The sequence below is a fragment of the Pyrgilauda ruficollis genome, unplaced genomic scaffold, assembly GCF_017590135.1.
Source record: "Pyrgilauda ruficollis isolate IOZ18807 unplaced genomic scaffold, ASM1759013v1 scaffold79, whole genome shotgun sequence".
NCBI lineage: Eukaryota > Metazoa > Chordata > Aves > Passeriformes > Passeridae > Pyrgilauda > Pyrgilauda ruficollis.
Genome location: NW_024529821.1, coordinates 2,313,360 through 2,338,403, shown reverse-complemented (window position 1 = coordinate 2,338,403; position 25,044 = coordinate 2,313,360). Strand labels below are relative to the sequence as shown.

At 42.3% G+C, this 25,044-nt stretch overlaps 1 protein-coding gene and 1 long non-coding RNA gene across 3 annotated transcripts in view; both read left to right on the top strand.

Annotated features, from left to right (window-relative positions):
* The window catches only part of CAB39 (calcium binding protein 39), a 41,626-nt gene extending 35,071 nt beyond the window's left edge, over nt 1–6,555 (top strand). For both annotated transcript variants that reach the window (XM_041486930.1, XM_041486931.1), the window contains 4 exons: nt 311–370; nt 2,098–2,163; nt 3,030–3,173; nt 3,970–6,555. In XM_041486930.1, coding sequence (XP_041342864.1) covers nt 311–370; nt 2,098–2,163; nt 3,030–3,173; nt 3,970–4,158 — 459 coding nt within the window. In that variant the 3' untranslated portion in view covers nt 4,159–6,555. The remainder of the gene's footprint in view (nt 1–310; nt 371–2,097; nt 2,164–3,029; nt 3,174–3,969) is intronic.
* Nucleotides 6,556–6,927: 372 nt separating this feature from the next.
* On the top strand, nt 6,928–23,851 carry LOC121364072. Its single transcript, XR_005956815.1, has 3 exons — nt 6,928–6,967; nt 7,400–7,494; nt 23,455–23,851. It is a non-coding gene; the product is annotated as an uncharacterized LOC121364072 (long non-coding RNA).
* Nucleotides 23,852–25,044: the final 1,193 nt, after the last annotated feature.

Below are 25,044 nucleotides of genomic sequence, written 5' to 3'. Positions count from 1 at the left end.
TCAAGATTAAATGGTGGGTCTTAACCTCAGTTGTGTGTAGTTGTGTGCAGAGTATAGCATTGATCCATAAATAGCACTCTTCAGTGATAATTTCACAGGCTGTCTCTCTGTGAATTAAAGTAACTCATCACAGATCTTTCCTAAGTGATGCCAAGATCCTGAGCAGTGTCCAGGTAATTGCATTCAGGTCCTAAAATAGCGTGTTTAATGAAACAGCAGAATTTTGGATTGAATGTCTTACGTGTGTGAGAATGTCTTTGTGCTGTTTAAATATTTTTAGTGACAGTACTGGGTTTGTGCTTTCTTACAGGATTTGCTTACAAGACACAAGTTGTTAAGTGCAGAATTTTTGGAACAACATTATGATAGGGTGAGCAGACACCTTTTCATATTTAGAGCTCTCTGGTGCTGTGTATTTTATTTGAAGAAATCTGTTTTATTCCTTGTTTAGGTTTGGTTTTGGGGATTTCCACACAATATTAAATCAACTGAACTTGGGGTTCAGTTCCCCCCCTGCTAAAGCCAAAACAAGTAATGTTAGAGAGTTTCATTTATCCTGACATTTTCAGCTACATGACTTAAATCCTTTTTGCCTTTCAACAGATTATTTGGAACCAGTTCCACGTTTAAATGTTTAAATCTTACTCTGGTTAAAACTCCCAGACTTCACAAGCAATTAAAAAAAAAAAAACCAAAAACCCCAAACCTGACAAACTTGGAATCACATTGATTTTTAAAGATTTGTCTCCAGGCATGTTCACTAAATCACAGATACCTCCTCTGAGTGACTCAGCTTTAAACAGGAGACAAAAATTATTATTCCCTTTTTGACTACTTGCTTTAGCCCTGAAATACCTACTTAATAATGCTTTAGGCACTGTTTGGGAACCAGTTAAGAGGCTCTGAGAAATCAGAGGTGCAGAGTTGATACTTAGCTCATCTCTTCATCTGCTTTGAAGGAAAGTTCTTCTTGCTGTGAAATCATATCTGAAACTTTAAGAGATTTTGATAAATGTATTTCTAAAAAAAAAAGTCAAACTGTATTTAACATTACAGCCATGAAACTTAGACTACTCATGAATAGTAAAACTTGGCAATGTTGCAAACACCTAAAGAGTGTGCAAGGTAAATGTTTATTTTAGTCATGCCTGACTCGGTGATGTCCTCCCATTTTGACACACTGAATGGCAACTCCACTTGGTCACTCGGGCATTTGTAAAAAACCCTGCACAAACTGAAAAATCAATTTGCTCTGGTGAGTGCAAGACATCAGTCTTACTCCGAATGTGGTCCTGGGGGAGCCAGCCTGGCTTCTCCTCCAGAGGGAGCCCGTGCCGTGCTTTCCAGGGTGTCCCTGGGAATTGGGAATTGGGAGCTGTCCCCTCAAACACTCCCTGGTTCCACCCCCTGCCACGGCACCGACAGCAGATTGCTCCCAGCTCCATCCAGCCTGGCCTGGGACACCTCAGGGACGGCTGCCTCCCTGATTTTTTAATTTTTTCTAAGCCTTCTGATGTTTACATTCTTGTAACGAACTTTCTCACACACTTTCTGTAAATAACTTATTGTTTTGCATTCTTTTATGGAGGAGGAGAAATTTGATGGACTGTTGGTTTGTCCAGTGTCATTGGAGAGGTGGCACTTTCACCCTCCAATCCACTGTCACTTCTGGAAATCTATAAATGTTGGAGTCAGAAAATAAACTTCCCTTTTTTACCTTGAGAAGGTAAAAAGCGTGTCCGCGTCATGTTATTTCATGTCTTATAGTGACAGATGGGGCAGCCTCAGCTGGTCTGGACAGCCTGTTTTGATAAGAAATAATGAGGAAACTGCTTCCACTGCCCTGTGATCTAAACATTAAAGTCTCTTGAAAGATTAAATACATATTTTTTTAAAGCTTATTCAGTGTTTAACTTTGTATGTGCTTTAAAAGCCTAAGTAGTGACAACGTAGTGACTTACAGGAACCTACTGAGGTTTCAGATTCTGTTTGGTTTTGTTAGGGATTTGCCTCTTCTCCACTTTGTTGCAATAATTTGGAAGAAGATGCCTATGATGCTTGAAAAAGTCCTAACCCTTCTCTTTATTCTGTGTTTAGTTCTTCAGTGAATATGAGAAGTTACTTCATTCAGAAAATTATGTGACAAAGAGACAGTCACTTAAGGTAAGGCAATTTTATTTTCTTCTTAAATGCAGAGAGGTTCCCTTTATTTTCAAGGTGAGTTAACTTTTTTTGAAATGGCTTCTGTAACAGCCTTGAATAGTATTTATTTTCATTCTTCAGGCATTTTAATTCTTGGGATCAGCTAATTTCTTTTGTCCAGTTCTTACATATTTCAGTGTCCAACACAGACCAAAGTAATTCCTCTCCCTATGAAAAAATGGCTCCTCAATTTTCTTTATTTTTGTTGATTTTGTTTCCTTCAACAAGTCTGGTTACATTTAAATAATTTAACAAAGATACACATGATGTGCCTAAAACCATACTGATTCAAGTAGGTAAGAAATAGTGAACATAAATGTAATGCAGAGCTTGCAGCAAAGGTGATCTTTGTGAGCAAAATGCTTCTAAACCCTTTAGGTAGCAAAAGAACAATCAATATTTCATTTGATGTACTAACCTGTTTTTTTTGGGGTTTTGGTTTTTTTGGGGTTTTTTTGTTTTTGGTTTTTTTTTTTTTTTTTTTTTTTTTTTTAAGGCGTTCTTTCTATGCTGAATAGCTTCTGTATAAGTGGAGAAAATAATGAAGTCATGGGGGAGAAAAAAATGAAAGACTTTACAATTCATTACAAGGGGGAATAAGTGTGATTTTTCACTTTCTGAGGAAAAGGAGAAACTGTGTCGTTGAAATATGGGGAAAATGCACCTGCACATGGAAGTCTGGGCACTTAGTTCTGTTGCTGCTTTATCTCCTGACCACTGGTGCTGCATTCACAGAGCACCACACCACTTCAGGGGGTCTGAAAGCATTCATACACAAATTCAATCTGTTAGTAGTTCTTCCATTTTTCATTCTTTTCTGCCTTCAGCTTCTCGGTGAATTGTTACTGGACAGACACAACTTCACAATTATGACAAAGTACATCAGTAAACCTGAAAATCTCAAACTAATGATGAACCTTCTACGAGACAAGAGTCGTAACATTCAATTTGAGGCCTTCCATGTGTTCAAGGTATGTTACAAAAGCCCACCATGAAACAGAAGGAATCTGACCAGAAGTTGTTTAATTGAGTAAACTGCTTAACTGAGCCTAAGTGGAGCTTACCTTAGTGTCTGCTAAGTGATTAAATAAAGGGAGCACTGATGTTTGCTTGATTATGATCCATCTTTACAAATAGATATCTTGGTTATCTTTTGAAAACCATTCAGAAATCATTTAGGGACTTCCATGTGACTGTCAGAGTAACATCTCGCAGAAACTTCTGGAATTGAATGCATGAAGATAAGGAGGAATGCACAATTCCATACAAAATCATGGAGTTCTAAAGTGGTTTTATCACACTGCATGATCTCTGAAGGACAGCAGTATTTCAGTCAGGTCACCTGAATTGTAATTTGAACATTATGACAGATGGCTTCTGACTGCAGCAGACAGGCAGCTAAGAGTTATAACTTGAGGTCTATAACTTTGCAGTGAAGTGTGAGATTCCCATCAGATGCTGCACATGGTATGAAAACATGCATTTGCCATAGAATTTAACCATAAAGTGTCTTCAGTGGTTTCTGCAGAGGCTGTTGTGGCTGGTCACCTCCCACAGACTAGATTTACTTTGGTACTGATATTTAGCTTATGCCCTGATTTAAAAAAAAAAGTAATTTTATTTTTAAAATTGCAGGTTTTTTGGTAGGATACTGGAATAATTAAAACATAGTTTTAATTGATCATCATCAGTATTTTGTTAGGTAATTTTTTTTAACTTAACCTTTGTTTCTTGCTGTTGTGCTCAATGTCTTTTATTTTCTTGCAGGTGTTTGTAGCCAATCCTAACAAGACACAGCCTATATTAGACATCCTTCTAAAGAACCAGACCAAACTTATTGAGTTCCTCAGCAAGTTTCAGAATGACAGGACCGAGGATGAACAATTTAATGATGAGAAGACCTATTTAGTTAAACAGATCAGGGATTTGAAGAGACCAGCACAGCAAGAAGCTTAAACTCCAATAAACCTTTAAAATATTAAACCCAAATTCAGCATTTGCTGTTAGATATTCAGCATCAGGCACTCTTATCGATTCATGAGGAACATTACTGCTAATCTGCTGTTCAGTGAACGGTTTTTGTTTTTCTCTTTTCATTTTTAGTCCAAGTTGAGAAACATAGCTGCTGCTTTCTTGCACAATGTGGACTTTCTTGATATTTGTGTCATTTCAGAATTCAAAGACACTGCTTGTTTTAGGAGTCCTGAAAAGAAAGATTCTAGGTTCGTGAAAGCAAACATATAGATAATAGTTTGGTCTAGGAGAGAAGGTATTCATGTAGTTAAGTAACAGGTTGCATGCTTGCAAATCTGAATAAATCTGTATGTTTGCACTTAACCTTGTTTGAGATAATGAGCACAACATGACCTGTGCATACCTGGCACCATAGTATAAGATTATATGCCTTGATTTAAAAAAAAAAAAAATGTGCAGTGCTTTATTTGTAATCAAAGGGGAAATGTATCTAAGATGTGAGCTTATTGGGATAAACAGTTGTCTTGCAAATAAACTGATATTGAAACTTAGCAACTTTTAAAAGAGTGGAATCTCAAGGTTCATAAGGAAAATGTATATATGCCTTTCACTGCTTTATAGAATTTTTTTGGACATAATTTGATTTTTTTGAGACTTGACTTGTAAACTTGGAAATATGTTCTAAGGGTTTTTGTTTATTTTTCTTCAAAGGTATTTCAGACAGTAGACCTAGCAGTGACATTTTGCATTTCATTTCAACAATGCTTGCTGGTTTCTTTTGTATATAACTCCTAGGCTGCTCATTTCTTTAAAATATGATTTAATTTGTACAGCAGAGGAATGTTATTGTATTAGTCTGTAACTATTACCTAATATTGAGTTTTGCAAAATGAATGCTCATATGTAATTGAATACTTCAGATCACATGGAAATGCTGATCTAACAATCTTAAGTACTGCGGCATTTAAAAGGAAACAAACACCCAAACCCAAACAAATTCTTTGTATTCATGTATCTAATGGGGTGCCATCAATGAGGGTAGACTGAAACAGAGAACTGGAACCCTTTCTGCTACATTCTTACCAGATAATATTGGCCTTATTTAATTACACTAGCATTGTGCTCACCAGCTCTGCAAATGGCAAGGATTATGCTAAATTAATATTGATTCCTCTGACTTCTGGGGAGCCTGCAGTGCATCATTTCTTACAGTAAATAACTCAGTACAATAGTTGTTTGAGTGATTTCATTCCCTCCGACCTCGAGAAGCAGTTTCATAGGTGTCCTAGGATAACAAAATGATTTAATTTTTGTTGATTTTGTTCTTCATTGCTGCAAACTATCAGTATTTATAAAAACAGAAAACCCAACTGATTTTGCACCATGTTTTTGTTACTGTGACCATACAAAAGGAATCTACTAAATATAGCTAAATGATGTTATTAAAATTGTATCTATCCATCATATAGTAACGCTGAGATCACAACCAAGCAAAAACTTATGGACTGGGGTCTGGAAGTTCCAATTCTGCATGACTGAATGATTGTGAATGCTACAGAAAATGTTTCTTGCTTCCTGTCCTCTTCCCATTTGAAATATTTCACAATCAGTGATGTTTGAACTGATTTGAAAGCCTTCACAAGGAAAATCCCAGAGCTCCAGAAAATTGAGTGTTTTCACTCGGTTGGTTAAAACTGCTCTTAACATTAGAATTGGTCTTTTAAAGGTTCTTAACGAGTCCTTTGCAAACAGAATCATTTTGTTTACAGGAAAGAAAGTAGCTGACTCTTCCCAGAGATGCCAGGCAGAGCTGGCATGAGGTGGTGTTGTAGCTCAGTACTAACTGTCTGTTAGATTTTGGTTTATCATAGCTGAGTGGAGGAAACATTATTTGTCAAGTTACTCACCATAACATGTAAGGCTTCCTCTTCAGAAAGATGTAGACATGCTAAAGATTTCTATGTGTAAAGAAGTGAAAACATTTGGACTGGGATAGAGGTTTCTCTATAGTAGGCCTTGGAATCAATGGCTATGGTGACTTTTTTAATATGTGGAAACATTTGAATGTTGGCTTTCGAAAAGAAGTTGTATTTAAATTAAAGCTCCTTCGATGTGCTGTTCATATTAAAAAACTTGTTCTGGAAGTGGTTTCTTATCTGCTTGAAGGCTTAAGGGTATTACTAAAGCATATTTAAATGCAAGCTCTTTTTTTTTTGCCTTTTTTTTTCTTTTTGCTTTTTTTTTTTTAATAATAAGAGATGTATACAATTGTAATTCTATTTCCGTGGTAGCATTTCATTTCTCCTGAGGAAAATGTTTCGTACCCAAAAAATCTGGCTGGCCCCATAATTTAAATTAAAATAAAATTTTGAAGAAAAATGTGTGTTCTTTACTGTATTACTGTAGAGGATCACTTTCTTGTGGATGTGTATCAGGTCTCCCTTATTACCTCAGCTTTCTTCCTTTTAAATATGAAATAATTTTAAGTCATGAGAAACTCTGGCTTGCACAAACATTTTAAAAGAAGTAAGATAAAGTGCTGTATTGAAGATGCAATCAATTTTAATTCATTGTTGGTAGCCTCCCTTGCTTTGTTGTATTATTATAGCTGATTCTATTTCTTTTTGGCTAGGGCAAAGAGGAGATGCTGTTTCCTGCGTCGTGGCTGGAGGCAGGATCTGGTAGGGTTGGTTGATAAATTTTTGGTCCTTCCCTTTTCTCTGATTTTCAGGAGCTGAGTCTGTAATTGGTCACCGGCGTCTCCTCACAGCCTCTGGAGCTGCTGTCACAGGTAACGTGTTTGCCCCAGCTGATGCAGTGTGGCAAACATCAGGAGAGTGTTGTGTTTTAAACAACATTCAGGAGCTTTTGGTGCAGGTTCTGCCGGTGGTTTTGTTCAGCAACATTCCTGAACAAGAAGTTGCCCTTCAGGAACATAATTACTTTGCAGACAGAAATATTTGGTCTTTGATAGCCCCCACTAGAGACCACACCTGTTTGAGCCTCTGTAGAAAATGTTGGCATTTCTCTTCCTCACAGACAGGAAGATCCCAGATTGCAGGGGGAAGGAGTAATTAGTACAGATAGTCAGACAAATGGCAAATTTTAATTGGGTGGACAAGTCGGGCACTTGACAAGATGTTTGAAACAGCCCTGGTGGGAGGAAGCACTCTAAATGCAAGGAGGTGTTTCCCTGACTTGTTACAATTTGCTTTCTCCACAGAGCTGATGAGCAGGAGCTGCCCTCTGAGCTGGCACCTCCAGGACCCTGAGCTGTCCTTGGAGCTGGGGGATCCCTGTGGGACAAAGCTGCTGTCAGTAAGTCTCCCTCTGTTCATGGCCTGCAAGCTCATTCCCTGCAGGCAACTTCAGCTTTCCTTCTGCTTCTTCCCCTTTTCCCCCCTTTTAGACTTTTGCTGGTTGCTGTGTTGAATTATTTCCCTGTCTGTGCTGCTTTTCTTCCCATGGCTGTTCACTGGTGCCATCTCTTTGGGTGCAGTGCCTTTATTTTCTGTCACCTTTGTGGTTATTTCTCTGATACATCTGTATTCCTTTCTCCAAAGGTTTTGCCTTTGTCAGGCAGTTTTAAGTGCTGTTCCTTTTAGCTTTCCAGCACATTGCAATTCAAAGTGATGGGTTAGTATCATAATGAGGAAAACATTACCTTGTTCTTTTACATGTTACCTCTGTAAATCAGTGTCCAGCTTAATCTGAGCACACTGAACCTGTGAAGAGTTGTTTCTGACACATGTCATCTATATTTGCAAGTGTACCAGGGCAGATCCAGTTCAAATCCCATGTGACTAGAGGCAGGTCAAAACATCCCAAAAATCACAACCTTTCAGCTGGAAAAAAGCTGAAAGGAGGGAGCAGTGGTATGCATCAATATATTGCATTCTTTGAAGGAAATTGACTATTTCCTGAGAGGAGAATGATGGAGAGGGACACTTGCAAGAGCATGGAGTGACAGGACAAAGGGGAATAGCTTTAAACTGAAAGAGGGCAGCTTTGGATTAGATAGTAGGAAGAAATTTTTACTGTAAGGGTGGTGAGGCTGTGGTACAGGTTGCCCAGAGAAGTTCTGGATGCCTCATCCCTGGATGGAGCCCTGAGCAACCTGGACTAATGGAAGGAGTCCCTGCCCATGTGGGGGGCTGGAATGAGATGATCTTCAAAGTCCCTTCCAACCCAGACCATTCTGTGCTCCTGTGTTCTGCTTCCTGTTTTGAAATATCTGTTGATGCACCACCACAAAACCCAAGTTGTTCAGCCAGCTTAGATTTCTGGTGAGTGTATTGTGTTCAGAACAGGAAACAAAGGCAAGCTCTTTTTCAGAGGGCTCCTGTGGGAAATTCTGATTTGCACAAGTAAGGATATTTTATTTCCTTGTTCAGAAACGCCCTGCCAGAACTGACACCCTCTACTTTCCATAAAGGGACCCTTAAGGCTAAAGGTTTTCCATTGCAGGAGGGTTTTCCAGCTGTGCTGTGTGGGGCTGTGTAATTCCAGTGTACAGGATTCTGTGCACCAAAGGAGGGTGTTCCACAGCTGGAGGTGACAGTGGCCTCAGGTGTTCCTAATGCTGGCAGCACTGCAGAATTTACCAAGAGGGCATGTTTGGAATGAGGGAACATAAACAGTGTGCAGTAATACAAAGATACAATTTAGATATGTTTTAGTGGGATATGTTTAGAAAAAAACAAGGTAAATGACTGCAGTTGTCTGATTCTCCTTGCTTGAAATTAAATCATCAATAGGTGTTTTTCCACTTCTTCCCTAGCAAATTCCTTGCACTGAGCTGTCATGGAGGATCCCATTAAGAGTTCTTTCTTCCTCTTGTGGCAGCCTTTGGGAATGTGCTTCACATCCCACCAAGGAGAAACTCAGGGTAATAAAAATGTGAGTGTTGCTTAACAAGGTTCTACAATTCAGAGATGTTGAACTTAATATGAATTTCATGATGTTGAATTTAATATGCTTAGTGTTATTCAGAGACTTGAAGGAAGGATTAGGTTTGCGTTTATTTGAGCATAAAACAGGAATAAAAGCTGTATAGGTTTGTTAGACCTGTTTTAAGCTTAAGAATGTTCTATATTGCAACATTAATAAATAAATCTTTGTAACTATAATTCAGGGCATCTAAATAAGGCGTACAGTGTTGAACAGTTTAAACAACTGAGATACGAGCCAGGCAAGCTCTTGGCCTCAGGTCTTTAACAGCATCTTCAGATTGTGTGGAATTAAAAGAAAAAGTGACAGTTTGAGAAATCAGACTGTAATTCAGGTTTCTGGGTACCTAGACAGATTGAGAAATACAGTCTGGAGAGAGTAAAAGGTGCAAAGATTCACCTGGCTATAAAACTTCACATTGCAGCTGCTGAATTTCCTCACCTTCCATCTCTGGAATTACAGAGTGCTGGGTTGTGCCAGCTAATATCCAAATTACATGGAAACAGCATTTAAGGGTTTACAGTAATACTCCTCTTCTGAAACATACTTTTCCCTAGCAGTTGTGTCTTGAATTAGGAGAACAGTCCCACAAACCCAGTGTATGGGCAGAGCGGGGTTTTCATGTTTCTTCAGTGGGCAAATCCTTTGGGCTGAAGTTGGTGATGCTGCACATGCTGCAGGTTTGAGGAACCCTTACAACACACAGAGCTGCAGATGAGGGCTGAGTCTTGGCTGTAAATCATCTCAGAGGGATGTTCTAGAAGGACAAAAAGCACAGATAAAGCAGACACAGCAGGGATAGTTACAGACCTATGGAAAAGTGAGATGAGTACACTGGAGCTTGTCAATAGCTTGAAAATCTCTATCACATAATTTAAAAGGTGATTTTTCTTGCCATCCTAGATTCAAGGCCATCAGAATGCAATATATGTAATATGCTACACAGTATACAGGCAGGCTTGGAATTTTGGTTTCAGTTTATCTAATATAAAAACCAGGTACTTGACAAGGACCAAAATGTGAACAAGCTATGATGGGCAGATGCTGAAAGTGTTCTTGCTTCTTGGTGTTATTTGGGGAGCAGGAACACAGCTCACACATTTCTAATGCCAGTCTTTGGCTTGTGTGTTCACCAAGTTTGGGTGAAACCTGCAGGTGGAAGGGGAGAGACATAGTGACAAAAATGAAAATATTAAAATACAACATAAGTCGTTCCTTACTGCTGCTTTGCAATTCTAAAAGGTTTTCCCTTTATGTCTCTGATACAAGAGTAACCTGAAAGCTAACATTGGGATAATTTAAATTTTTGTGCAGAAACTTCTAAGAGAGCATTAAGTTATGAGTTATTTCTTTTAGCTGAATGTTTCTTCTGAGCAATGCTATTTCTGTCAGCCTTGACCGGTGTAAATTAAATTTCCCTTGACTGTGCATGGCAGGTTGGTAATTAGTAACACATGAGTGCAGTGCGCATTTGGTGTCACATTTGTGGGGTGCTCTGCTCTAAGGTTCCTATGGGAAAATTCAGGTAGACTAAATTCATGGCTACAGTGAGTTATTGTCAATTTTAGACATTCCAGTTTCAAAAAGAAAGTCTTATTTTACTAATAAAGGTGTGCCAAACCTAGGAGTCGATAATGATTGCATTGATCAGTGCAATGCCTGATGGTTTTTCACAATGAGCAGTAGTCTCTAGTTTTGAAAAACACCTGTCAGGCAGGTGAGAGCCCAGGTGCCACATGATTGTGTGGCCTGTGGGTTTGGCTCATCCCACCAGCTGTGGAGGCTCTGCCAGCCCCCAGGAGGAGGAGGTTGTGCTCCAGCTGCCCTGTGCTGTGCAGGCTGCTGGCTGACCTGATGGCTCTTGTCTCATGCCACAGATCAGCTTAAAACCTGGAGGAAAAAGAGCCTGGAGCATGGCTGGCCAGTGGAGCACAGGTTGAGGAAAGATGCAGCTCTGCAGCAGAGCTGTGGTGGCACAGCAGAGGAGCAGCTTTGTGTTACCTGTCCTTGACTCAGGTGTGTGCTCAGCCTCATGAGCTGTTTCTGCTCTGGGGATGTAGGATGGTTTAAATCTTCTTTAGCTCTTTTGGTGCTCCCACTCCTTGCTTCTCAGCTTCCAAGTCCATAAAGGATATTTTCTGCACTTCTGTTAGTTAATCTCTCTCTTCCTGAGTCTGATTCTACACTTAGAAAATCCCAATCCTCTTGGCAAATCACATCTTTCACTCTTGCCCTTCCCTTCTGATTTCTGCCAGTTGTCTTTTCAGCTCATTTTTCAGGGGGCTCTTTGTGTTTTTGAGGAACTATTCTGTAATTGCATGTAAGAAGTATAGTCATTTGCCTGATCATTTTTATTCTGGGTGTAAAGAGTTTACCATCCATTATCATTGCTGCAGTTAACATGATCTCCTATAGGAAATACTATTTGTATATTATCAGAAAATAGAGAATAGAGTGAGAGTGGATCCCAGGTACTGCACATGTGGGGCTCAGCACTGGCTGGTACACGGGGATGTGGAGAGGGATGGGAGCAGCAGTGGCACAGTGTGACCAGAGTGACCTGTGCTCTGAGGCCTTTGGTGTGTGGTTGGCAGCCAGTGTTAGGAAGCCAGGTGCTCTCCACACCCCCACACAGCTGTACCTGCAGCTGGTAACAGATTTATGAAGCAGCCAGTGCTTTAGGAGCCTCTGCTTTCAGGATGCCACCCTGTTTGTATGAACACTAAGCTCTGGGTGTCTGGGGGCAGGGATGGGCTCTGTCAGTGAGATTTGCAGCCTGTCCTGTCCCTCCTGGGCTGTAGGTGGTGGCTGGGACAGTCTTCCCCCATGTCAGGCCAGCTGGCAGGGTCAGACACTGCCACTGTCACCCTGTGACACGGCGTGCAGCAGAGATACCTCACTGGTTCCTCTGCTCTCAGCCCATTAGTTCTGAGGGACTTTGTGCTGCAGCTGTTGGATGCCCCGTGCTGCCACCAGGAGTGACAGTGTCACAGTGACCTCTGCCCCTCGTGGGAGTCCCCCTGTTCAGCCTGACCCTTGCAGGTTCCGTGCAGCACCAGTGCATCAGCCAGACCTTGCTTCCCTGCAGTGCTGTCTGCCTGATTATCAGCACTCTCAGGGAGAGAAAAGGCAATGGCAAATCCAAGAGTGTTGGTATTTGTTGGTACAGCAGAGGGACAAAGGAGCTCCAAGAGTTCCCCAAACAGCGGCTTCATGGCCTGGCACAAGGGCTGTTCTCAGGACTGCCCTGCAGCCTCCCTTGGAGAGCACTGGGGGGTGACAGCTGTGTCACTGTTACCTGCTGCTTGATAGAGGCTGGTTTTCTGCCAACATGTGCACACCTCTCCAGCCTTACCCTCTGGCACAGCTCAGAGCTGTCTGAAGGCTGCAAATAATAAGTGCTGCCCAAAAGCTCTGCTTCCTTCAGGTCCTTCCACATGCTGCACGTGTGGTCTGCTTCTGAGGGGTCTGCAGGGTTACATTCATGGTACAGGGAGGTTTTGCTTTATTTGAAGGGGAATGAAGAAAGGAATTCATAGACCAAGGGACAAAAGTCCAGTGACAGCCAGAAGATACTAATTTGACTGTCCTTATCTTGGTGTGTGGCCTTTAACTTCTGGAGGCAGAAGGTAAGTGAGAAGGTTCTACCCAGACAGAGTACTGGTAGCTCTGCTTTGAGGTTCTCCACACTTCAGAGAAGACTCCAAAGTGGGCAATTTTCCATTCCTTTTCGCCCCATCAGCAGCAAAGTCACAGAACCAGATCCAGGCCACGCACTGGTTGTTCATGATGACATCAGTTTCAGGTCTGGGATCTGTTTCCTTGGTGTTTATCTGCATATTGTGGCCTGAGTCAGAGCACATTGAAACAGGAAAAGAAGATTGCTGGCTTGACAGTCCAGAGACTCCAGATCTCAGGGCATTCCTGATGGGTATTGGGAGGGCAGAGCAGGGGCCTCCTTTTACACAAGTATGAGAGGTTGTGTGGTTTTGTTTTAAAACAAAAAAAAATAAATGAAAACCAAGCTTTGGGAGCATTTTCAGCTGTAGGAGAAACTTCTGCTGAAGGGGCAAAGGGCTGGAGAGCATCAATGGATTTGTCTCCCATTGAAGTTCCTGGTGGGAAGCAGCATGGAGGTGGCCCCTGGACTCCACACATGTGATGGGCAGAGTTTGTGCCTTCTGTGTGGGGTGAGGGCAGCCAGGCAGGGAGGTGACAACAGCAGTGACTGCCAGTGTGGAGCTGCTGAGGGGCAGCAGCTGTGGCACTGAGTGGCACCTGGGATATGAGGGGTGAGGAAAGAGAATGGGAGCTGGTAGGGACCAGGGATGGAAGCGTGGAGGAAGTGGTTCCAGCAGAGAAGAAGGGATGTGGAGGTGGAAATGCTAGCTCAGAAAGCATCTGGGAGTTACTGGGAAGTGCCTCCTCCCTCACTGGAGAGCCTGTCTGGGTCTGTGTCTCACTGCTGGAGATCCTGCATGGGACTGCTGTAACCCTGCTGTGTCACTGGGGGATTGTGACCCCAGCCCTGCCCTGCCCTGCCCAGCAGGCACCTGTGACACTCATGGCTGTCAGAAATCAGCAGCCACACGGGGCCGTCTGAAAATTGCAGTCACAGCCCCCTCTTTGTCTGAGGCTGGGCTCCACCAGAAAGTATCCAAAATTCACGTGGATCACCTGGGGCATTGAGCAGTTTGGTTAGTCCAAGTCAATTCAAAATGAAATACTATCTTTTGATCCTCTTTGCAAACAAACCTTTTCAAATTTTTTTGGCAGAAACAACTTACTTTTTTTTTTTTTTTCCCTCATGGAAAATTCCTGTTTTCTCAGAAACAGAAAATCTCCCCTGTGGAAAATTTCCAATGAGCTCCAATTCTAAACCTTGATGCCAGAAAACATCTAGCAGGCATTAGCAGAGGGTGACTCAGGGTGTAATGTATCATTTAATTCTGACTAGGGCAACATAGCCACAGGAATTGGAGAACACAAGCAGGCTCTCAGCATCCCTAACTCAATATTCAGCAAGCAATCCACCAAAACCACATATGCAGAACAGGGAAAAAGTGTTACAGTAACACTTCAGTTCTTCTACCCTGAGAAAGAAACTGGGAAAATGTCATCAGATGCACCATCTCTGCTTCCTCTTGCTGACTTCCAAATCCAACGTGCTTGTGTTACAAGATGCTTTTATTTTGTATTTTTATGTTTTTAGCAGATAGTTTCACCACTCAAGGGTCTGAGAGGTTTCCTGCTCCTACAAGCAATGGAGAAAATCATCTGGCATTTTGTAGGTACAACAGACTTGGAGTTTGTCCTGTTGTTGCACAAGAAATAGTCTCCAGTCCTTCTCCAACAGCTCTGCTGCTGCTTTCCTACTCAGAAAAGAGGCCAGCTGGCTGAGAAAGTATTTTTCCCTTCAGCAGAAAAGGGGTGTGGGATACAAGTCTGTTTCAGAAGGTAACTTAGACCCTATTCACCACCACACAAAGGCAATGAAAAGGCACTTTATTTATCACTATTTTTATTTATCACTAATTTCACTTTGAGTATGAAGGATAGGTTTCTTCTGCCCAAACAACTGTTAATTTTTGGGAGCATATAATTTATTTTTTTGTAAAGCTAAACCATTAGTAATTTAAAGATGTTAATTTTTTACTATTCTAAAAGTATTTGTTGCAGCTGAACTAGATTTGGTTTGGTTTTTGAATCTTCAAATTTATTGACTTTTATCTGTAACCTTAAGAATCCAGTGCAAGATGGGCACTAATCAAGTGTCCTTACCAATGTACTTGATCCTGACTTGTGCATGTCTTTGATGCTGTTTGCCTCAGAGCCTTCTATTCAAGGCAAGACTTGAATTTTTAATGTAAAACAGAAGGAGGAACAAAAAAAATCCTTTTGGAATAAGAAAGAAATACTGAAAAGCCTCTTTCATGTCCTCTATGCAGTATAAAAAGGGAAGAAAGTAATCCAAAGGTTCTTTGCCCTCTGCCTGTGAAGGTCTCCTTTCATGATCTCTTCAAGCAGTTCTTGCCTGGTTTTTTGGGTTTTCTCTAGTGTGAGCCTTCCCCACACAGAAACAGATTAATAACATCATTTCTCTTGTTTGTCTGATACAAAAGAGGAAGCTTTACATTCCTGGCTCTCAGGTGCCATTTTGGGCTGCTCTTTGCGCTTTGCAACAACAGACAAAATCCTACTGCCTTCTCCTGCTGCACTCTTGGTTTTGAGAGTGATAAAAGTGAAAGTCAAACCGGGATTGCAGCATTTAGGACCCATTTAGTTTCTGAGAGGCATTGAGTTGGAAACAATTGAGCATTCCATTGCTCCTGCAGGAAAGACCAACGATGTTTCGATGTTTCATGAAGGAAGTTTCCTTTCTGCACAGTTGAGCATGCTTGCAACCTCATCGTGGCAAGATTTCCACCTGAGCAGCTGCTGGCACTTCTGCAAAGTTCACATAGCCGGTTATCTTTTCTAAATATATAAATGTAACTAGGAATTGAGAAATAAAAAAGGTAAAAAGTAATAGGAAGTTAAGTCATGCAGGATGATAGGCAAGGTTGGAGCGTTCCTTGTTTATCTTGTATCTCTACACTGAGTGCACTATTGCACAGTGTCACAAGGGCTGGATATTTTCTCCAGTGTAGTGATGCATTTTAATTAAATTCACTGCTTAAAGTGCAGTTATTCATTAAAGGTACCCAGTTGTCCTGAAAGGCATCCTGACCTTGCCCAGTCCTCTGAAGAGGACTGCTAAGGATATGAACTAAATAAACATTATTTGATATAATTCACAGACAAAAAACAGGGAGAGCTTCTTGAGCAGTTGACTGCATCCATGTGTTCTGTTCACCTTGCTAGTCCATCTGCAAGTTTCCAGGTCACACTGTTCCCTATCTGACATCAGCAAATCAAGGCAGGCATGTCCTCCTCTTACAGAGTCTGGGCTTTGGCTCCTGTACTGAGGCTGAGCCTCAGCCCCCCAGGCAGCTCCAGCCTCTTCAGGGACAGGGTGGGAGCCCCTGGACACTCCTGGATCACCTCTGAAGGGCATTTCATGAGGGAAGCAAGCAGATACAAAAGCTCTGCAAAATTCAAGCTGCATCTGTCAACAACAAAGAATGTACAGTTCTCAGCTAACAATAAAACATTTATTCGTTTCTATGCTCCTATTTTTTTGTTTTCCACTGCTCAAGTGTTCTCTGTGTTGAGGTTGACTCTTTCAGGCCCCAGTAGATGTCTTCCGTGGAACACAGAGGCCCTGTTTTTCCCTAGAATCTTCTGCCCTTGTCTAGCCTCAGTGTAAAATATCCTTTGCTGCAGAAATGCATTTCTTATTTCTCTCACCTGCCCAATGTTCCTTTCTTTCTGAAATTTTTTCTTTTATCTTCTCAGATCCAGCACTATGACTTTGATCTTGTTTCTTTTGCTGGTGTTATCCCATCATCAGCCAGTGACAGACAGAGACGAAAACTGGCTTTATCAGGAAGACAGTTATTCTTTTGTTCTCCAGGACTACAAAGGGTTTGGCTTCTAATGGTCTTTACTCAACCTGTGCATGGATAAGCAGGTAAAGGATACCACTGTCTTTACTGAGCACAAGGAACAGGGGGCAATAGGTGGTGAAAGATGGGCAAAAGACAAGGAAGCAAACAATTAGGTTTCAAACAAATACGACTGAAGAAGTTTCCCCACCTCCTGAAGTGTCAATGAATCTGTAACAGCTCAATCTACTTCAGAAATTTAAACTGCAGCCCCAAATCTGAGTGTGCTTCAGTGAGGGTAAAGGCTTGGAAAGGTAAGACTTTTTTTGGCTCTGCCAAGATAATGTAGTCTCCTGATGTCTAGGAAGTGGTGATCAAAGAAAGGCTGTCTTGAGGGGTGCGAGTGCCTGCTGGGTAAGTAAAGTGAGGGATGTGTAAAGGTCAGAGTGCTCTCTTGATAAGGGGATGCCCTGAAAGGGCACAAGAACCACAGAGGACTTCTTGTGTCTTTACAGCAGGTGCTGTATGAAGCTGAGAGAATAGCTGAATGAAGCAAACCGCAAGGATGGCAGGATATTTAAAGCAAAATGGGGAAATAATGAGTCATCCCTGTTTATCAAAGTGCAGGAAAAGAGATTTCTGTCTCAGGTAATTTTTCAATGGGATATAAAAGCAGCCTTTAACAAAAGGGGGGAAAAAAATCTTAATTCCATTTAATTTCTTTAGCCCAAGCAACCAAAACCCCTTTAGACTACAGAGGCTACCAATTATGTAACATTGTTAGGGAAAAAAGTCAGTATTTTCCAGGAGTCTGGAGTTGAATCTGTCCCTATAATCAGTGATGTGTTGCTTGGTTGTAAACAAACATGTCTCTACTCAGGAGTGTTCCTCAGATACCCAGAATTAAACAGCATCAGTGGAACATTAGAGAAACATCTTATTTGGCCTCGTTTGGAACAGATAATTTCCATGGAATAGGTAAGGTATTGATTGGGGACTTCATTGGATTTGTTATTTCTTGTTGAAAGTTTGGCTTCCCAAAAGTCATGGTTCTTTGGGGGAAGACCTTGCCAATGCCTCCACACATTCTCTCTGTTTTGGGTGGATTTATGCTTCAGACCCTCTGCTATGTTCAGTGGACTCTTTGGCCATCAGAAGCTTTTCCAAAGAGCTTTCAGGCAAGTTGCTACTTATTCTGGTAGTAAATCAGATGTTCATTGCCTTAAGTGCCCAGCACTACCACAGGTGGTGCTGTCAGAAATAATCCTCCTTAGCAAGGCAGGCTGGTGCTGTGAGGAGAGCTCACCCCTCCTGCAGACTGTCCATATGCTCTGCTGCTGTCCATCTGTTGGTATGAAGAGAAACTTCCAAGAAATGGAAGGCTGCTAATGGGCACGATGTGAGGTTGTGTGTGGGGATAGGTTAATGTTGATATCACTGGTGCTTGGTCACCTAGGTGATGGATCTGGCTGCTATAGTAACCTGCAGGCTGCATTGCTCATAAAATACGCATTTTTACAAATAGGATTGTTTTAAGGTGCTGTTGCCCTGTCTGTTGCCCTTTTAAAATTTTTACATGAGTTGTGAGATGAGACTTTGGAGTACAGGTTTTATTGCCTGTTTTTTCCTTGAAATTTTGTCCTGGAAAACACACGATGTTTATGCCCAAACATTGAACTTAGGATAGAGATGACTGAAAAAATAAATACATGCTATTGCTCCTCACCTTCTGAAGTCTTGCCTCTTAGGCCCATCCTTCACTATGGAAGATGATGTTTCAGAGGAACTTGAGCCAATTCAATGTGTGTGTGTGTATATATATATATATATATATGCTCAACATCCACGAGGACTTCTCACATTGTTTTGCCATCATGCAAACCTGCAGCCATGTGCTGTGCCAGGGTCGTGTCTGGAATGTGGATATTCTGTGTATGGCTTGTGCTGCCTCGTGGGGCATTGCAGCGTCTCTCTTGACCCAGAAAAGAAGGAATTTTAATCCATACAGTGCTTTCAGCTCATGAGTAGTGCAGTATGTTCGTCCAGGGATCCACCTGATATGCTGCTGGGTGGGAGATGTTCATGGGTTCATATTATGGGGTGTCTCACTGAGATCTGTGAGAGATGGGCCAGCAGTCACGAGGCCACAGTGGGACAGCAGCTGCTAACAAGAGTATGGGTTTTTCTTTTTGATCACTATGAAGGAGTTGGCTGTGTGTTTTCAGGAGTCCCACAGTGTGTTATCTTTTCCACTTGGACAATATTGGTAGTAGGAGATTTTTTAATTCCTATGTATTTTAAAGTATAGGAATTTTAAAATATGTATTTATTATATATATTTAATTCCTCTCTATTTTTAATTCCTTAAATCAAAATATTCTTGAGTTCCTTTTGGCAGAGAAGAATGGGACAAGGGGGAGTATGTCATGATGACTTGTGGAGGGACAAACTGGCATATCCTTCACAATGTGACCTGACTGAACAGATTTTCTGCTTTCTGGAAAATTTTACAAGGCATAAATAAAAATCTGGAAAAACACTGATGAAATCAAACCCAGAAGTGATTTAAAATGAGGCTGCCAACTTTCTGTCTCACACAGGGCACTGCAGGTTTATCGTGAAGGCAGAGCAGGGCCAACATGTGCACCCCAGGACTACACCAAGACAAATCTCAGTATAAATGGGGAGCCACAACATACAGCAGCCCATCTCTTAGAAGCAAATTTGTGGCTTCTACCCCAAAGAGTTACCCCAGTCATGCTTGAAACATTAGGAGAGTGTTCTGGTGTCCCACCCTGCAGTACTGAAACTGCTTTGCCTGCCCTTGGCACAACCATCTGTACAGCTGTGGATGCAGCTGTGTTGGGTGTTTTGAAAAAGCACAGGAGGAATATCTGTTCATGGCACTCCAGCTGTGATATCAACCTGACAATATTGCCTCTGGGCAGTGACAAGACTTGAATTGCTCTGCAGACCAGTGTCTTTGCTGGCAGAACAGGCATGAGCTGTGTCCATATGATCTGCCAGCTGATGGCTTCTCATGTGTGGGATGGAAGTGGAATACACATTCCCAGGAACAGGGGTGGTTGGTGGGCAGGGATGCAGCTTGGTAGGCCTTGAAGATAAAAACCCAGGGTAATGGAAGCTGCCACTAAAGGATGCTCTGTGCATGAAGTCATCTGGATTTGCTATGCCCACGCTCCAAAGAGAGGGCGGCTGGAGAAAGATTGTGCTGTACTTCGGGCATTTGCTGGTGAACTGGGGCATCTACTTCTGATTTGGGTTGCCCTCATTCCTGGGCAAAAAGGTGTCAAGCAGTGTAGGGGACAAGAAGAGAGTGTGGGGAGCTTGTTTCAGCTGTGCGAATACTGGCCCCATGTAATCAGCTGCATTAGAACTAATCCAAGTGTATTTTTCATTGCTTGTCCGTTGGCACTATTGACTGCTAAATGTGCTGGAGTCTAGTTGAGCCCATGAGCCTCTTCTAATCAATGGGCAGCTCTCCTCCATGTCACATGCCAGTTTTCAAAGAAACATCACTGAGCATCATCGTAGGTGTCACCTTCATTCCCTTGTCCCTGGGATCTTCTGAACAGGAGCATGGCAATTACTGGATGTCGTTTAATTTGCTTGCTTTGGCTTTTATTTCATTTGAGCTGCGAAGCAGAGGATTCTTACATAGCAAGGTTAGACAATTCTGCTGACTCCAAGCTTGCTTGAATTTGTATAACATGTCCTGATGCTGTAAACAGGAGTGGTTCTGTCTCTCAGTGCAAACTCTTTGTCAGCTGTGCAAGACTGTTGTGATAAGGCACGAAATGATGACACAGACACTGCTGCTCTCGAGGAGAACAAAAAAGAAGAACCTTTATTTTCTGACTCCAACATTTATAGTTTTCCAAAGGTGACAGTGGATTGGAGGGTGACAGTGCCACCTCTCAAATGCCACTGGACAGACCAAGGGTCTATCAATTCTCTCCACCTCCATGAAAGAATGCAAAACATAAGTTATTTACAGAACTGTGTGTGAGAAAGTTTGTTGAAAGAATGTAAACATCAGAAGGTTTAACAAAGTCTTACAAAATCAAAGCAACACAAGACTGAGATTTGTTTGGTATTAACTCAGTTACGGGTATGATAGGATGTCACATGCTGCTGAGGGGGTGGCAGGTTCCTTCCATGCCACTGTTCTGCAGCAGTTTGGGGTGTGACAAACCAGGTGTGTGAACAAAAGGATTGTTCACCCTCCCAAAGAAGCCAAAACTGAGGATGTCCAAGCAGGTGTTTCCCTTGGGTCCCCAGTTGCACACTCCAGTCTGCACCTCTGTTTAACATGCTGGCTGCGGGTTTGCTGTTCTTGTTTTTTCTCGTCTTTTTGGTGTGTATTTTCAGGAGTGCATTCAGGCAAGGCACTGAAGTACCAAATCTGAGGAACCAGGGCAAGCAGGAGGGTGCCTGCTGTGCAAATATTTTGGGCAGTGATGGGGCATCAGACAGAAATTTCAACAGAGACAGAAGAAGTGAAAGAGGGCAGAGGAGATTCAGGCTCTTCCTTTCACAGTCCTGCACTTGGTTAACATGAAAGTCTCCATCTCCTAGGGATTATTAGTTTTGTTACACTGTCCTGTGATACTTCATCCCTCTTGGGTTCAAGGCAATGATAGTTCTCTAGGAGTGTAACATAAAATCCTGAGATGTTCATGGAGACGTGCTAATTTAAAAGAGACAGCAGACTCACTCAGAGGCTGTGGCTGTCCCAGAGCACCACAGTTACTATAGCTGAGCTTTCAAAGCAGCTCTTCAACAGTCAAGCTGCTGGCAGATGACACTTTCCTCCTTCCCAGGCTAAACTCTGCTGGAGAACTGGTGGTGGTGTTCAGTGTCATGTTCCTTTCCCTTCAGTGTATTCTGCTCTTGCCATAAAGCATTTTATTCAGGCTGAGTGTGGTCACTCACTCTTAATAAATCCTGAATCATAGGGTGGTGTGGGTTGGAAGGGATCTTAAACATCATCTCATTCCAACCCCCTTGCCATGGCAGGGACACCTCCCACTGGACCAGAGCTTCATCCAACCTGGCCTTAAACACTGCCAGGGATGGGTTATCCAGAGTTCCTCTGAGCAATCTGTTCCAATGCCTTGCCATCCTCACAGTAAAGAGTTTCTTCCTAATACCAAGTCTAAACCTGCCCTCTGTCCATCTGAAGCCATTGCCCCATGTCCTGTCAGTCCATACACTTGTAAACAGTCCCTGTTGAAGGAGAGAAACGTTGGGAAATAAAAAGGTGGGGCCTTTGCTCACAGTAGGTTACTTGCATGATGGATGGGCTTGAGCTGGTGAAAACTGGGGGCTGCTGGTGTAAGCTAATACCTCCTCCAACTCCCTGGCTTTTCTGCAGCTGACTAAAACATGCATTGTGCTCAGAACTGATATTGCAGGCACGTTTTCCTGGGGCTGGGCACCTGGCACCACAGAAACTGGAGCCAGTGGTGCTTCACCCCCCTCATCTGAGGCTGGTACTGTGCTGCATCTGCACTAGGCAGCCTCCCACGATGGTTCTGCGGGCTCAGACACTGCTCTGGCAGAGCTCATGGGGAGGGATCACTTGCCTGCCCCTGCCAGACGATGGGTTTTGCCAGGCCTAATGACTTAGAGATAACAGTCCTTGTGGTGGGGGCACACAGGGCAGCGCCCCCAAATCCCCTCCCCACTTCTGGTCTGAGAACCCTGGCGGGCAGGATGGGGGCTTTGGCTCAGTCTGTGGTTTTCCACATCCTTTGGAATGGAAATCTTTCAATGGCAGACAAGAAGAATACTTCCAGGTTGGTGCAGGTACAGCAGAGAGCGCAGGTGTTGAGTACAGAACTAGAAATGAGGTGACGCAAGGGAAGGGGGCAGGGAGAGCTCCGGTTCCATCTTCTCCTGTCCGTGGGGCTCTGGGCATGGGGCAGGAATGCAGCTGAACTCCGTGGGGCTGAGCCCTCTCACCCACTGTCTCCAGCAACTACTTCAATCTAGCCCCAGCCTTTGATCCTAAACCAGCACCTCCCCTACATTCCCTTTCTCCCCTCTGCCTAAACTGTGTTTTAACACTTGCATTCATATGTAAAGGTAGGAAATAGGGCCCTTCCCACTCCCTGGGCTTTCTTGGCTCTTGGGCTTGGATCCTATTCTTTTCACTAATGCTTCCCCACCAACTCGAATTCCCTCCTGCTGGTTCCAGAAATTATATAAAGTTGAAGTAATTTGATTTGTGGAACACCTAACAAGTTTCCAGGTAAATTGTGGGTACTTCAATGGAAAATCTCCCTCTAAATCATAAAAAGTATAAACTATACAACAGTGCTGGCAATTTTGCTGTCTTGGGTATGCTCCCTGCTTATCCCATGTCATAAAAATCCAGCTTGGGTGTTTTGGGTGCTGTCTCCAAACCACATTTTCCCTTCCTGTTCTCACCATCCCTCCCCACTTTTTGGCACATTGTGTGAAGGGGTTTTGGTGCCACAACAGGCAGCCAAATGTTAACAAGCCCCTGGCTCTGGCTTTCAGCTGTCCTGCCAGCCGTGGTTAACCGAGCGTTGTTCAGGTCAAAGCCATTGTGCATCTGGTCTGTGCACACCTTTTGAAACGTGAATACATTTTTTCAGCTACTGACTGAAGGATGCCAAGTATTGGCCTTTTATACGCCAGAGTTTGTAAAAGAGAGAAAGCCAAGATACCTGGAGCTTGCTAGTTTCCAGGAGGGAGATTAATCCAGCATAATTTCTACTATTAGGAGAAAATTACTCTCTTGTTATTTTTGAAGTACATAATGGTAATAGTTTTCCATTTACCCTCCTAGGTAGCCCAAGGCTTCCTGATGCTGCTGAACCATCAGGGTTTTTTCCAAAGAAAAGAAGGACAAAGGATGATAGCTGTCCCAGGGATTGACACATTGCCCTGGCTGGTGGGGCAGGTACCCAGGAGTGACAAGAAATTCAGCTGAGTTCAGCTGCAGATGAAAGCTGTAGCTTTCCATGGAAACCACTGGATTGATTCTTTACCTTTGGCTACAAGTAATTGCATGCAATTATGTGTGATAATTAGAAGTAGATTGTGCAAGGAATAACAAAAAAAACATTAATACATCCTTTGCATTTGTGGTCTGCTCCTTTAAGAGTGATTATGATTTTTTTAACAGTTTCTCTTTTTTTAGCCCAACCTAAACCTGTTTAGTTGATCAAGCATAAGAATGGAAAATAAAAGTATATTTTCAGCACATTACAGAGTTCTGTTCATTTTTAGGCATGCTCTCTAGGACAAGCCCTTATTGGAACTGCAGTGGAAAAGCTGAATGATTTAAGGACTCTAAAATTCTCATTTCCTTCCAGTCTGATACAGTGAGGGATGACAGCTAAGACACCAGGCAGACCTCAGAAATAGATGCAGATCAATAGATGACAAACATTCTGGTTGGCTCAAAATATATCAAAGCAGTTATCTTGTGCTCTCTCTGTTTTATTGGTTTGTTTGGCATTTTTTTACGTAAGTTCTTTTTTGAAAAGTGAGGAGTGGCAAGGTAGAGGACAGTTTAATAAAGGTTTATAAAGGTCCCAATTCTTCATTTCTTGAGTAGTGCTACCATGCTGCTATTCTTAATGAAAGGTCAGGCAACTAAATTGTCCCTGGGATTTCACTTAATTACATTCAGAGATTGAAACTTTGTTGTCACAGACTAATAAACCAGCAGATGGCTTTAAGGAAGTCTGTAAGGTGGCAGTTTTAAATAGAAACCTGCTTGCTTAAAAATAGAAAAGACAGTAGATTTGAGGGAGATGTTCTGTAACAGCATGTCACTTCTCCACTGCAGGCCAAGAGACACGGTTTTCAGCAGCGTTAGCAATGTTGAGTTCATTGTCAGTGTTTATCCTCTAAGCCCCCAGCTGAAGGGCCTGTAGCTGGAGATTTCTTACTGAGAAATCTTTTAGTCTGAAACTTGGCCTGTGATAACTCATGTGATTTTTCTTAATTCTTGGAAAGCCATTTGTCCAGGGATGTAATTGAAATCTGGAGATGCCACAGAATGCCGTGGCTGTACTGAGATCCAGTCTTGAAATGTTAAATAAGTAGATGCTTAACGGTTTACACCCTTAATGTTGACCCATTTTATAATTATTTTGACATTTTCCTTTACTTGTTTTGGGTTCATCGTTATGCTGAGAATAATTTGCCTCCCGTGTCAGTCCTGCAGTTTTTTTATGGTACAGCAGAAGTGATATTCCAGTACTCCAGCTATGTTAACAAATACTGCAAACTCAAGGATTGTTTGAGGCACTTTTATACATGGTAATATGTATTTTATACATATTACCATGTATAAAAAAAAAAAATTTTAAAGAACACATGAACATTAACAGAGTCCTGCAGGTTCTGTGACTCCCCAGGAGCAGTT